The sequence below is a fragment of the Mustelus asterias genome, chromosome 8 (assembly GCF_964213995.1).
Source record: "Mustelus asterias chromosome 8, sMusAst1.hap1.1, whole genome shotgun sequence".
NCBI lineage: Eukaryota > Metazoa > Chordata > Chondrichthyes > Carcharhiniformes > Triakidae > Mustelus > Mustelus asterias.
Window position 1 is genome coordinate 45,168,118 of NC_135808.1, and position 14,700 is coordinate 45,182,817.

Here is a 14,700-nt window from a genome sequence, read left to right on the forward strand (position 1 = left end):
GATGGAGGAGAGCGGGGTCTGAGGGGGAGTGGGGACAGCGGGGGGTGGAGAGGGGGAGTGGTGGAGAGCAGGGGCTGGGAGGGGGGGGAGAGCAGAGAGGAGGGGGGAGACGGGGGGGCCAAGTGTATGGGGGGCTGAGGGGAATGGGGGGCTGGGGAGTGGGGGGCCCAAAAGTGGGAGGGGGAGGGCGGGGACGCAAGGGGGAGGGGGCAGAGCGGGTGACCGGGGTGGGGGGGGGGGCAGGGCGGTGGCCGAGGGGGGAGGGCGGGTGGCCGAGGGGGGTGACCGGGGTGGGGGGGGGGGGGGGGGGGGTGGGGGAGGGCGGTGGCCAAGGGGGGAGGGCGGGTGGCCGAGGGGGGTGGGCGGGGTGCCGAGGGCCAAGTTTGAGACTCCGCTGGAGAGGGGAGAGGCACACTGGGTTGTTGGCAGACAGAGGGGTTGTGATACGAATGCCAAGGGATGTGTGATGAGAGAGTGAGGGATTGGTCGAGGATAGGAAAGAAAAATTATATGTATCAGTGACACTGACTGGGACGGCACTGCTACCTCACAGCGTCAGGGTCCCAGGTTCAATTCTGGCCTTGGGTAACTGTGTGGAGTTTACGCATTCTCTCTGTGTCTGTGGGTTTACTTCGGGTGCTCCAGTTTCCTCCCACAGTCCAAAGGTGTGCAGGTTAGGTTGATTGGCCATTCTAAATTGCCTCTCGTGTCAGGGGGATTGGCAGGGTAAATATGTGACGTTAGGGAAATAGGGCCTGGATGGGATTATGGTCGGTGCGGACTCGATGGGCCGAATGGCCTCCTTCTGCGCTGTAGGGATTCTATGACTGATTTTCTCCTTGTTCTTTCACAGCCCTATTTGTTTTGAGATGATTGAGGAGGCACATATGACAAAATGTGGTCACAGTTTTTGGTAAGTGTCATTTATTACATCATCATACAGTTAGGTTTTAACAACTTAAGAACTCGAGTATCCTGTCAGATTTTTTTGTTAAAATATCGGGAGCAAGTCATTGGAAAAATTGTTTCCGTAATACCAGAGTTAACGATCCGTATAAAGCATAGTTATTTTGACAAAAAGTGGAAGTTGTGAAAGCTGCCCGAGTTTTCAAACGTACAATTATTTACAATTTATGGGTACAAATTTGTGGAGCACATGATCAGAGACTCGGGTAAACTTTAAGGCAGTCACTAATGTTGGAGTAATGAATTACATTGGAAATGAAACATCAGGAAATCATTTTGGTGTTTCTCTTTGAAACAGTAACTTTGAGTATGAGCCTCATCTGCTTCTGACAGAGCTTGTTCTTGAGAGGACTATCCATGTTGCCAATGGACATTGTTGCTGTCGTTGCTCTATACCTGAGAATGAAAGCCTGATATTTCCAGTATGTCTCATTGTCCTCTCAGTTATGATCCATATATCATAGAATTATAGATTCTCTACATTGTAGAAGGAGGCCATTTAACCCATCGAGTCTGCACCAACTTTCTGACAGCATCTTACCCAGGCTCTCTCCCCACCCTATCCCCACACATTCATCATGGCTCATCCAATATATCTTGGGACGCAAAGGGATAAGTTAGCATGGCCAGTCCACCTAATCTGCACACCTTTGATCTGTTGGAGGAAACCAGAGCACCCAAAGAAAACTCGCGCAGACACGGAGAACGTGCAAACTCCACACGCAGTCACTCAAGGGCAGAATTGGACCTGGGTCCCCGGTGCTGTGAGATAGCAGTGCTACTACCGTGCCACCTTCGATGCCAATTATCTCTCATGTTCTGCCAATCTGAGGTTCACAGGTAATTATTATTGGAGGTAACAGCTATCCTGAAAATAATAGCTTCCATCATGGACCTACTGTTCCCATATGGAACTGAAGGCTGCTGCAGTGAGATGTCTGCCAAACCTCTGGGCAGGCATGAACCCCACCTGATTTTCCCATGCATGAACCCCACATGATTTTCCCATGCATGAACCCCACCTGATTTTCCCATCCATGAACCCCACCTGATTTTCCCATACGTGGCCACCAGTTGGATTCCAACCCACCTCTGGGTTCAAATTGCTTTCCTGAAGTCTCAGCTTTCTCTGACTCTGACTTTCCCCTCTCTCTCACTATGCTTCTCTGGGCTGTTCTGTCACCACGCTGTCACTTTGACTGTGGCCCAGTTTGCCCTGTTTCCATGGACCCAGCGACTCCAGCTCCAGTGCCATCTTGCTGCTCTGTGTGTCCCTCTTTAAAAAAAAATTCCACGTTTACAGCATTCCTCTTATAGTCCAACGCCGGCATCTCCACATCTTTTGCATCGTGTCAGTATTTGTATAGCGAGCTGTTGATGCACTGAGAGGCAATATGTTTCTAGTTCTACAGAAGTCAATAAGTAACCTTGGGACTCCTTCCACATAACTGATGTCTGGCACCCAGAATCTAGGAATATCCATGATCCATGGAATGAGTCTTTGGTGATGAGACACAAGGGGATGGACGGGAGGGTAGGGTGGGTTGTGTTTAAAAGTGAACATGGGAAGGTGCAGCACTCGGTTGTGTGTGTTTAATGGAGTCGTACTGAATGCTCTAACTTGTTGCCTGGTCTTTCTTCAGCTATAAATGTATTCGGCAGAGCCTGGAGGTCAGTAATCGATGCCCCAAGTGCAACTATGTGATTGATAACGTTGATCAACTGTACCCAAACTTTCTCGGTAAGTCTCTGGTTGTTAGAGTGGCCATGATGTGGAGATGCCGGCGTTGGACTGGGGTAAACACAGTCAGAGTTTTAACAACACCAGGTTAAAGTCCAACAGGTTTATTTGGTAGCAAATGCTACCAAATTTGGTAGAAAGCTAATGGCATTTGCTACCAAATAAACCTGTTGGACTTTAACCTGGTGTTGTTAAAACTCTTAGTGTGTTAGAGTGGCAGCAGTAAGACCTGGTCGTTCTGAACAAAGATAGCAGTAAACTAAGCTTTTGCCAAATGTTTAAGCTACACGGGGCGGCACGGTAGCACAGTGGTTAGCACTGCTGCTTCACAGCTCCAGGGACCTGGGTTCGATTCCCAGCTTGGGTCACTGTCTGTGTGGAGTTTGCACATTCTCCACGTGTCTGCATGGGTTTCCTCCGGGTGCTCTGGTTTCCTCCCACAGTCCAAAGATGTGCGGGTTAGGTTGATTGGTCATGGGAAAAAATTGCCCCTTAGTGCCCTGAGATGCGTAGGTTAGCGGGCAAATGTGTAGGGATATGGGGGTAGGGCCTGGGTGGGATTGTGGTTGGTGCAGACTCGATGGGCCAGATGCCTCTTTCTGCATTGTCGGGTTTCTATGATTCTACATCGACAAAGGAACAGACAAGAATGTGCAGATATTGTTGCAACCTTCAGAGTCTTGATTAAAATTGGAAAGGTGCATCCATCCACCACCATCCCATGAACCAAACAGTTCACAGTCATAACAGTCTGCATCAGTATGATCATCTTCCATTCTCGAAATCAAGATGGTTAATTACACAATACCCAGTCCAGAATGGCCTCCTCACTAGTTGATTCCTCAACATATTGTTCCAGAAAACCATCCTGTGTTCACTTCATAAATTTCTCCTCAACATTATTTTGACTAATCTGATTTGCCCAATCTATAGGCAGATTAAAACCACCCATAATTACAGATGTTCCTTGATCACTTGCACCTCTGATTTCCTGTTCAATGTCATTTCCAACATCCCCACTCCAACCTGGGGGTTTGTATACAACGCTCACCAACGTTTTTTGCCCTTTGGTGTTTCTTAGCCCTACCCATATAGATTCCCATTGTCAGAGCTAATATCCTTCCTCAGTATGGTGTTAATTTTCTCTCTTTTAAGCAATGCAACTCCACTGCCTTTACTTTTTTGTCTGTCCTTCCTAAATATTGAATATCCCTGGATGTTCAGTTCTCATCCATGGTCACCCTTCAGCCATGTCTCTGTAATCCCAACTATACCATACCTGTTTACGTTTATTTGCGCGATTAATTCATCTACTTTATTGCGAATGCTCGGTTCGTTAAGACACACAGCCTTTAGGCTCGTCTTTTTAACATTACTGGTCCAGTTCCCATTTTTCATTGAGGCTCTGTTTGAATCTTGTGCTTGGTTACTCTGCCTATCATGTTTCTTATTCTCCTTTCTGACTTTAGCTTTTGTCATTGATTACCCTTCTCTGACTCCTTGCAAAGGTTCCTGTGACATGGCTGTTGCTGACAAGGCCGGCTTTATTATTTCTCTAATTGCCCTTGAGCTGCCTCTTGAACTGCTGCAGTCCATGTGGTGTAGGTACATCTGTGGTGCTGTTAGGGAGAGAATTGAGGATTTTGACTCGAATAGCGATATATTTCCAAGTGAGGATGGTGAGTTGCTTGGAGGAGAACCTCCAAGTGGTGGTGTTCCCAGGTATCTGCTGCTCTTGTCCTTCTAGGTGGTCGAGGTCATTGGTTTGGAAGGCTTGTTGGAGGAGCCTTGATAAGTTATTGCAGTGCATCTGGCAGATGGTGCACACTACTGCCACTGTGCGTTGGTGGTGGAGGGATTGAATGTTTAATGTGGTGGATGGGGTGTTGGAGCTTGCTATCTCGATCTGTGTGTAAGTTAAAATACAAAATTAGTTTCCTCTGCTGGCTTATCTCTTGTTATTATTTTATTGAGTTGATTTCTTCCTCATTCATGAACCCTGCACCTTCCATTTTACATTTTCTCTCTTTTTAAGTTAGGTGGTTTATTTATTTCCTCACCTTGTGTTTTGTGGCCATATCTCAGCAATGTCTAACATCATGCTCTCCAAGTTTAATTTGTGCCTAAATCATTTGTTCCATAAACTTTGTTTGTATAATGAACAGTTATTTACACCACACACCTTGCAATGTTCTTTTTCTGAGGTGCAAGAGGGAGGGTTTTAAATTCATAGATAACTGGGAAATCTTCAAGTCAGGATGGCAACTGTACAGAAAGGATGGGTTACACCTCAACTGGAAGGGAGCAAATATCCTGGCTGGGAGTTTTGCTAGAGTGTTTCGGCAGGATTTAAACTAGTGTGGCAGGGCGGTGGGGAACAAAACAGTAGGTCAGTAAATACTGAGGCTGGGGTTGAGCTGGGGGCCAGGGCAAGGCGAGCTAAGAAGAGGAGCACTCTGGAGGGGGATGACCTGAGTGGGCCTGGAGGTCTGGAGTGCATCTGCTTCAATGCGAGGAGCGTAACGGGTAAAACAGACAAACTTAGGGCCTTAATGCTTATGCGGAATTTGGATGTGGTTGCGGTGACGGAGACTTGGTTAAAAGAAGGACAGGACTGGCAGCTGAATATTCCGGGGTATAAGTGTTTTAGGCGAGACAGAGGAGGGGCTAAAAAAGGTCGGGGAGTAGCGATATTAGTTAAGGAGCATATTACCGCGGTGCAGAGGGTAGACAACTTAGAGGGGTCATGTACTGAGTCGCTGTGGGTGGAACTCAGAAACAGGAAGGGTGCAGTCACTATGCTGGGGGTGTACTACAGACCACCCAACAGCCCACGGGAAGTGGAGGAAAGGATATGTCAGGAGATTCTGGATATGTGCAGAAAAAATAGGGTTGTTGTAGTGGGGGACTTTAATTTCCCTGGCACAGACTGGAAAGTGCTTACAGCTGGGGGTCCGGACGGGGAGGAATTTGTAAAATGCGTACTGGAAGGTTCTTTGGAACAGTATGTAGATAGCCCGACTAGAGAGGGGGCTATACTGGACCTAGTTCTGGGAAATGAGCCCAGTCAGGTCGTCAAAATTTTGTTAGGGGAACATGTGGCAAATAGTGACCACAACTCTGTTAACTTTAGGATAGTAATGGACAAGGATGAGTGCTGTCCTATGGGCAGGGTGCTAAATTGGGGGAAGGCTGACTATAGCCGGATTAGGCAGGAATTGGTGGATGTTGATTGGGAGAGGATGTTCGAGGGTAAGTCCGCGTCTGGCATGTGGGAGTCTTTTAAGGAACAATTGATAAGGCTGCAGGATAGACATGTGCCTGTAAAAAGGAAAGATAGGAAAGGTAGGATTCGAGAGCCGTGGATAACCAGGGAAATTGAGGATCTGATTAAAATGAAAAGGGAGGCGTACGTTAAGTCCAGGCAACAGAAAACAGATGGAGCTCTGGAGGAATAGAGAGAGAGTAGGAAAGAACTCAAACGGGGAGTTAAAAGGGCAAAAAGAGGTCACGAGATGTTCTTGGCAGACAGGATTAAGGAGAATCCTAAGGCATTCTATTCATACGTTAGGAACAAAAGAGTTGTCAGGGAGAAAATCGGACCTCTCAGGGACAAAGGAGGGGAATTATGCTTGGAACCCAAGGGAATAGGGGAGATCCTAAATGAATACTTTGCATCGGTATTCACGAAGGAGAGGGGCGTGTTGACCGGGAGCATCTCGGAGGGAGGTGTTGACCCGATGGAGAAAATCTCCATTACAAGAGAGGAAGTGTTAGGTTTTTTAGGGAACATTAAAACTGACAAAGCCCCAGGGCCTGATGGCATCTATCCTCGACTGCTCAGGGAGACGAGAGATGAAATTGCTGGGCCTCTGACGGAAATCTTTGTCGCTTCTTTGGACACGGGTGAGGTCCCTGAGGATTGGAGGATAGCGAATGTGGTCCCGTTGTTTAAGAAGGGTAGCAGGGATAACCCAGGAAATTATAGGCCGGTGAGCTTGACGTCTGTGGTAGGGAAATTGTTGGAGAGGATTCTTAGAGACAGGATGTATGTGCATTTAGAACGGAACAATCTCATTAGTGACAGACAGCATGGTTTTGTAAGAGGGAGGTCGTGCCTTACAAATTTGGTGGAGTTTTTTGAGGAAGTGACAAAAACGGTTGAAGGAAGGGCCGTGGATGTCGTCGATATGGATTTCAGTAAAGCATTTGACAAAGTCACACATGGCAGGTTGGTTAAGAAGGTTAAGGCTCATGGGATACAAGGAGAAGTGGCTAGATGGGTGGAGAACTGGCTTGGCCATAGGAGACAGAGGGTAGTGGTCGAAGGGTCTTTTTCCGGCTGGAGGTCTGTGACCAGTGGTGTTCCGCAGGGCTCTGTACTGGGACCTCTGCTCTTTGTGATATATATAAATGATTTGGAAGAAGGTGTAACTGGTGTAATCAGCAAGTTTGCGGATGACACGAAGATGGCTGGACTTGCGGATAGCGAAGAGCATTGTCGGGCAATACAGCAGGATATAGATAGGCTGGAAAATTGGGCGGAGAGGTGGCAGATGGAGTTTAATCTGGATAAATGCGAAGTGATGCATTTTGGAAGAAATAATGTAGGGAGGAGTTATACAATAAATGGCAGAGTCATCAGGAGTATAGAAACACAGAGGGACCTAGGTGTGCAAGTCCACAAATCCTTGAAGGTGGCAACACAGGTGGAGAAGGTGCTGAAGAAGGCATATGGTATGCTTGCCTTTATAGGACGGGGTATAGAGTATAAAAGCTGGAGTCAGATGATGCAGCTGTATAGAAACATAGAAACCCTACAGTGCAGAAGGAGGCCATTCGGCCCATCGAGTCTGCACCGACCACAATCCCACCCAGGCCCTACCCCCACATTTTTACCCGCTAATCCCTCTAACCTACGCATGTCAGGGGCAATTTTAACCTGGCCAGTCAACCTAACCCGCACATCTTTGGACTGTGGGAGGAAACCGGAGCACCCGGAGGAAACCCACGCAGACACGAGGAGAATGTACAAACTCCACACAGACAGTGACCCGAGCCGGGAATCGAACCCGGGACCCTGGAGCTGTGAAGCAGCAGTGCTAACCACTGTGCTACCGTGCCGCCCCTAACGCTGGTTAGGCCACATTTGGAGTACTGCGTCCAGTTCTGGTCGCCGCACTACCAGAAGGACGTGGAGGTGTTAGAGAGAGTGCAGAGAAGGTTTAACAGGATGTTGCCTAGTATGGAGGGTCTTAGCTATGAGGAGAGATTGGGTAAACTGGGGTTGTTCTCCCTGGAAAGACGGAGAATGAGGGGAGATCTAATAGAGGTGTACAAGGTTATGAAGGGGATAGATAGGGTGAACGGTGGGAAGCTTTTTCCCAGATCAGAAGTGACGATCACGAGGGGTCACGGGCTCAAGGTGAGAGGGGCGAAGTATAACTCAGATATTAGAGGGATGTTTTTTACACAGAGGGTGGTGGGGGCCTGGAATGCGCTGCCAAGTAGGGTGGTGGAGGCAGACACGCTGACATCGTTTAAGACTTACCTGGATAGTCACATGAGCAGCCTGAGAATGGAGGGATACAAACGATTGGTCTAGTTGGACCAAGGAGTGGCACAGGCCTGGAGGGCCGAAGGGCCTGTTTCCTGTGCTGTACTGTTCTTTGTTCTTTGTTCTCTAATTCCCACTTGACATATTTTGTATCCTTTCATTTGCAGTACCTTGACTAATTCTGAACATTCATATTTTTTTTGTTTTTAGGAATTTGACCTAGTGACAGTGATGGAATGACCATTACTGTTTTAAGTCAGGAAGGTGTGTGATTAATAATCCAGAGTTTATAACCGAGGTTTTTGTAGCTTTTAACTATTGCCATTGTGAACACTCGCGCTTTTTCCTAGATATTTGTCCCAACATTGATCGCTGACTGAATTCTGCTTTGAGTTGCCCTTCATCCTGCCACCAGGTAGATACAATCCTGTTTACAAGGGATGGTATCCATTCCGCTCATTATTGAATCCCATGCAATATCAAGAAATGGCTGAAGGCATTGGATGCTGGAAAGCTATGAGCCCTGACAATATTCCAACAGTAGTGCTGAAGACTTGTGCTCCAGAACTTGCTGCACCCCGAGCCAAGCTGTTCCAGTATGGCGACAACGCTGATATCAACCCGCCAATGTGGAAAATTGCCCAGGTATATTTCGTACACAAGAAACAGGACAAATCCAACCAGGCCAACTCCATCTGTCGATTTCCAATCATGCACAAAGGAATGCAAGGAGTCATCAGCAGTGCCATCAAGTGGCACTTGGCTTCTGCCAGGCTCACTTAGCTCTTGACCTCAGTACAGCCCTGGTTCAGACGAGAACGAAAGAGCTGAACTCATGAGATGAGAGTAACTGCCCTTGATATTGAAACTGCATTTAACTGGGCATGGTCAAATAAAAGCCGCAACAAAATTGAAATCAGTGGGAATCTGGAAGAGTTCCTGCTGCTTGACGTCATACATGGCACAAAGGACAATGGTTGTGCTGGTTGGAGGTCAATCAGCTTATCTCCAGAACATCACTCCAGGAGTTGCTTAGGGTGGTGCCCCAGGCCCTACAATCTTCAACTGCTACATCAATGTCCTTCCATCATAAGGTGGAGATGCCGGCGTTGGACTGGGGTAAGCACATGTGTTCGCTTGACAATGTCTCCGTCCACAAACTTCCAGGTGTTGCAGTCCAAACTTGCAATCATACAATGCTGAAGGAGGCCACTTGGGCCATTAAGCCTTCACTCACTCTCCAAAAGAGCATCTTACCCAGGCCCATGCTCCCAGCCTATCCCCGTAATCCTGTGCATTTAGCATGGCTAATTCACGTAACGGGCACATCTTTGTGACACTGAAGGGCAATTTAGCATGGCCAATCCCCTAACCTGCACATCTTTGGACACAAAGGAACAATTTAGCATGGTTAATTCACCTAATGCACACATCTTTGGACTGTGGGAGGAAACCGGAGCACCTGGAGGAGACCCACGTAGACACGGGGAGTATGTGCAAACTCCAGACAGACAGTCACCCAAGGCTGGAATTGAACCCAGGTCCGTGGCGCTGAGGCAGCAGTGCTAATCACTGTCTCCTCCTCCTTTTCCTCTCTCTCTCTCTCTCCGCTCTCCACCCACTTGCTGATCTTGAGCTTCAGTTCCACTTTACAGCCTGTTTTCCATATTCCCTGAGACTAAAAATCTCTATCTCAGTTTTAAATATATTTAATGATTGAGTATCTGCATCACTTTAGGCTAGTGAATTGCAATCCCTTGAGTGAAATGCTGTTACATATGGATCGATAGCTATCTTAAAGAGAGGTGCCACACTGGTGAGTAGTAACGAAACTCGATGCAGATTTATTAAGGTATTGCTTGATCCAGATTTAAGATGGAAGAGACACAAAAGTCCATGAATCTCTCTGCTTATGTCACTGTAGATCAGGTGACATATGTCGGTAGATGCAACCATTTTAAATACATAACAGCCCTTCCCCTGACTTCTTTAGCTCCCAAAAGACAACCTTTCCAATGTTTCAACAATAGACCCAATGAAACAGTAGATGCATTTGCTTTGCACCATTATTTCCCATATATTTGAAATTAATAAGACAATCTCTCAGGTGGATGTCTATTTCATAAAATCATAGAATCCTAAGTGCTGAAGGAGGCCATTTGGCCCACCGAGTCTGCACCAACCACAATCCCACCCAGGCTCTATCCCCATAACCGCATGCATTTACCCCAGCTGGTTCTCCTGATACTAATGGCCAAACCACCGAACCCGCACATCTTTGGACTGTGAGAGGAAACCGGAGCACCCGGAGGAAACCCACGCAGACATGGGGAGAATGTGCAAACTCGCGCAGACAGTGCAAAATGCGCAGACAGTGACCCAAACCGGGAATCGAACCCGGGTTCCTCGCGCTGTGAGGCAGCAGTGCTAACCATTGTGCCACCGTGCTGCCAAATATATTTCTTTTGGATTGTACTCTATGCTCTGGAAATTGGCTTTGAAGTGAGACCTTTGAAGTGTCCTTTTTTTTCTGTTGCTAATTCTTCCTGTGAAACTAACGGACACATGGGATTGAGCGTGATTTAGTGGTTTGGATCAGGAATTGGCTAGCTGTAAGAAAACAAAGGGTGGTGCTTGATGGGAAATATTCATCCTGGAGTTCAGTTACTAGTGGTGTACCGCAAGGATCTGTTTTGGGGCCACTGCTGTTTGTCATTTTTATTAATGACCTGGATGAGGGCGTGGAAGGATGGATTAGTAAATTTGCGGATGACACTAAAGTTGTAGACAGTGCGGAGGGAAGTGGCAGGTTACAGAGGGACATAGATAAGCTGCAGAGCTGGGCTGAGAGGTGGCAAATGGAGTTTAATGCGGAAAAGTGTGAGGTGATTCACTTTGGAAGGAGTAACAGGAATACAGAGTACTGGGCTAATGGTAAGATACTTGGTAGTGTGAATGAATGGGTGTCCATGTGCATAGATCCCTGAAAGTTGGCACCCAGGTTGATAGGGTTGTTAAGAAGGCGTACGGTGTGTTAGCTTTTATTGGTAGAGGGATTGAGTTTCGGAGCCAGGAGGTCATGCTGCAACTGTACAAAACTCTGGTGCGGCCGCATTTGGAGTATTGCGTACAGTTCTGGTCGCCGTATTATAGGAAAGATTTGGAAGTGTTGGAAAGGGTGCAGAGGAGATTTACCAGGATGTTGCCTGGTATGATGGGAAAATCGTATGAGGAAAGGCTGAGGGGCTTGAGGTTGTTTTTGTTAGAGAGAAGGTTAAGAGGTGACTTAATAGAGGCATACAAGATGATCAGAGGATTAGATAGGGTGGATAGTGAGAGCCTTTTTCCTCGGATGGTGTTGGCTAGCACGAGGGGATATAGCTTTAAATTGAGGGGTGAGAGATATAGGACAGATGTTAGAGGTAGGTTCTTTACTCAGAGAGTAGTAAGGGCGTGGAATGCCCTGCCTGCAGCAGTAGTGGACTCGTCAACATTAAGAGCATTCAAATGGTTATTGGATAAACATATGGATGATATTGGAATCGTGTAGATTAGAGGGGCTTTAGATTGGTACCACTGGTCGGCGCAACATCGAGGGCCGAAGGGCCTGTACTGCGCTCGAATGTTCTATGTTCTGAGTGTAGTTTCCATTGTGTTGAACATTCTTCAGAAGCAGCATGTGAATTTGTCTGTGTGACTAGCTCTTGTTCAGATGTATCACTAAATATTTCTGATGTAAATACTTCTGGTGAAGTTGCAGTAATTTCAGTTCTTGAGGCTAGTATCTGGTCAGTATGACATTGCCAAACTCTCTCATCATCTGTTATACAGTGTAAGGTATTGGACTTGTTTTTGCGAAGAAAACGGCAGGTTCCATTTTTCATTTTCATGTAGCTAATTGCGAGAACATAGAACAGTACAGCACAGCACAGGCCCTTCGGCCCTCGATGTTGTGCCAAACTTTGTCCGAAACCAAGATCAAGCTGCCCCACTCCCTACCTATCATTCTGGTGTGCTCCATGTGCCTATCCAATAACCGCTTGAAAGTTCCTAAAGTGTCTGACTCCACTATCACAGTAGGCAGTCCATTTCACACCCCAACCACTCTCTGAGTAAAGAACCTACCTCCGACATCCCTCCTATATCGCCCACCATGAGCCTTATAGTTATGCCCCCTAGTAACAGCTACATCCACCCGAGGAAATAGTCTCTGAACGTCCATTCTATCTCTCCCCCCCCATCATCTTATAAACCTCTATTAAGTCACCTCTCATCCTCCTCCGCTCCAAAGAGAAAAGCCCTCGTTCCCTCAACCTTTCCTCATAAGACCTACCCTCCAAACCAGGCAGCATCCTGGTAAATCTCCTTTGCACTCTTTCCAATGCTTCCACATCCTTCATATAGTGAGGTGACCAGAACTGTGCACACTATTCCAAATGTGGTCTCACCAAGGTCCTGTACAGTTGCAGCATAACCCCACAGCTCTTAAACTCAAACCCCCTGTTAATAAACGCTAACACACTATAGGCCTTCTTCACGGCTCTATCCCCTTGAGTGGCAACCTTCAGAGATCTGTGGATATGAACCCCAAGATCTCTCTGTTCCTCCACATTCCTCAGAACCCTGCCGTTGACCCTATAATCCGCATTCAAATTTGTCCTACCAAAATGAATCACCTCGCACTTATCAGGGTTAAACTCCATCTGCCATTTTTCGGCCCAGCACTGCATCCTATCAATGTCTCTTTGCAGCCTACAACAGCCCTCCACCTCATCCACTACTCCACCAATCTTGGTGTCATCAGCCAATTTACTGACCCACCCTTCAGCCCCCTCCTCCAAGTCATTGATAAAAATCACAAATAGCAGAGGACCCAGCACTGATCCCTGTGGTACACTGCTGGTAACTGGTCTCCAGTCTGAAAATTTTCGATCCACCACCATCCTCTGTCTTCTATGAGATACAGTAAGAAGTTAAACAACACCAGGTTAAAGTCCAACAGGTTTATTTGGTAGCAAAAGCCACACAAGCTTTTGGAGCTGCAAGCCCCTTCTTCAGGTGAGTGGGAATTCTGTTCACAAACAGAGCATATAAAGACACAAACTCAATTTACATGAATAATGGTTTGAATGCGAATACTTACAACTAATCAAGTCTTTAAGAAACAAAACAATGTGAGTGGAGAGAGCATCAAGACAGGCTAAAAAGATGTGTATTGTCTCCAGACAAGACAACCAGTGAAACTCTGTGACCAGTGAAACTCTGTGGGGGTTACAAATAGTGTGCCATGAACCCAATATCCCGGTTGAGGCCGTCCTCGTGTGTGCGGAACTTGGCTATCAGTTTCTGCTCAGCGACTCTGCGACCCTCAGGTTTTTCAAAATTGCTAATACATCTTCCCCCAGAACATCTACCTCCTCCACCCTATCATAGAACCATAGAAAATTACAGCTCAGAAACAGGCCTTTTGGCCCTTCTTGTCTGTGCCGAACCATTTTATGCCTCGTCCCACTGACCTGCACTTGGACCATATCCCTCCACACCCCTCTCATCCATGAACCCGTCCAAGTTTTTCTTAAATGCATTTACCACTTTATCCAGCAGCTCATTCCACACTCCCACCACTCTCTGCGTGAAGAAGCCCCCCCTAATATTCCCTTTAAACTTTTCTCCTTTCACCCTTAACCCATGCCCTCTGGTTTCTTTCTCCCCTAGCCTCAGCGGAAAAAGCCTACTTGCATTCACTCTATCTATACCCATCAAAATCTTATACACCTCTATCAAATCTCCCCTCAATCTTCTACGCTCCAGGGAATAAAGTCCCAACGTATTCAATCTCTCTCTGTAACTCAGCTTCTCAAGTCCCGGCAACATCCTTGTGAACCTTCTCTGCACTCTTTCAATCTTATTTACATCAGCCTGGATCACACACACATCCTCAAAAACATGGCCCCTCTCCTTGGTGAACACTGAAGAAAAGTATTCATTCATCGCCTCTCTTATCTCTTCTGACTCCATGCACAAGTTCCCACTATTATCCTTGACCGGCCCTAACCTAACCCTGGTCATTCTTTTATTTCTCACATAAGAGTAAAATGCCTTGGGCCTTTCCTTTATCTGACCCGCCAAGGACTTCTCATGCCCCCTCCTAGCTCTCCTAAGCCCTTTTTTTAGCTCATTCCTTGCTACCTTGTAACCCTTAAGCGACCCAACTGAACCTTGTTTTCTCATCCTTACATACGCTTCCTTTTTCCTCTTACAAGACATTCAACCTCTTGTGAACCATGGTTCCCTCACTCGGCCATTTCCTCTCTGCCTGACAGGGACATGCCTATCAAGGACACGCAGTATTTGTTCCTTGAACAAGCTCCACTTTTCTTTTGTGCCTTTCCCTGACCGTTTCTGTTCCCATCTCATGCTCCCTAATTCTTGCCTA

The 14,700-nt window shown here is 46.9% G+C and overlaps 1 protein-coding gene across 2 annotated transcripts in view; it reads left to right on the top strand.

The window, feature by feature from the left end:
- Nucleotides 1-831: 831 nt before the first annotated feature.
- cop1 (COP1 E3 ubiquitin ligase) overlaps nt 832-14,700 on the top strand; it is a 304,266-nt gene continuing 290,397 nt past the window's right edge. For both annotated transcript variants that reach the window (XM_078217921.1, XM_078217922.1), the window contains exons 1-2: nt 832-913; nt 2,610-2,707. In XM_078217921.1, coding sequence (XP_078074047.1) covers nt 870-913; nt 2,610-2,707 — 142 coding nt within the window. In that variant the 5' untranslated portion in view covers nt 832-869. The remainder of the gene's footprint in view (nt 914-2,609; nt 2,708-14,700) is intronic.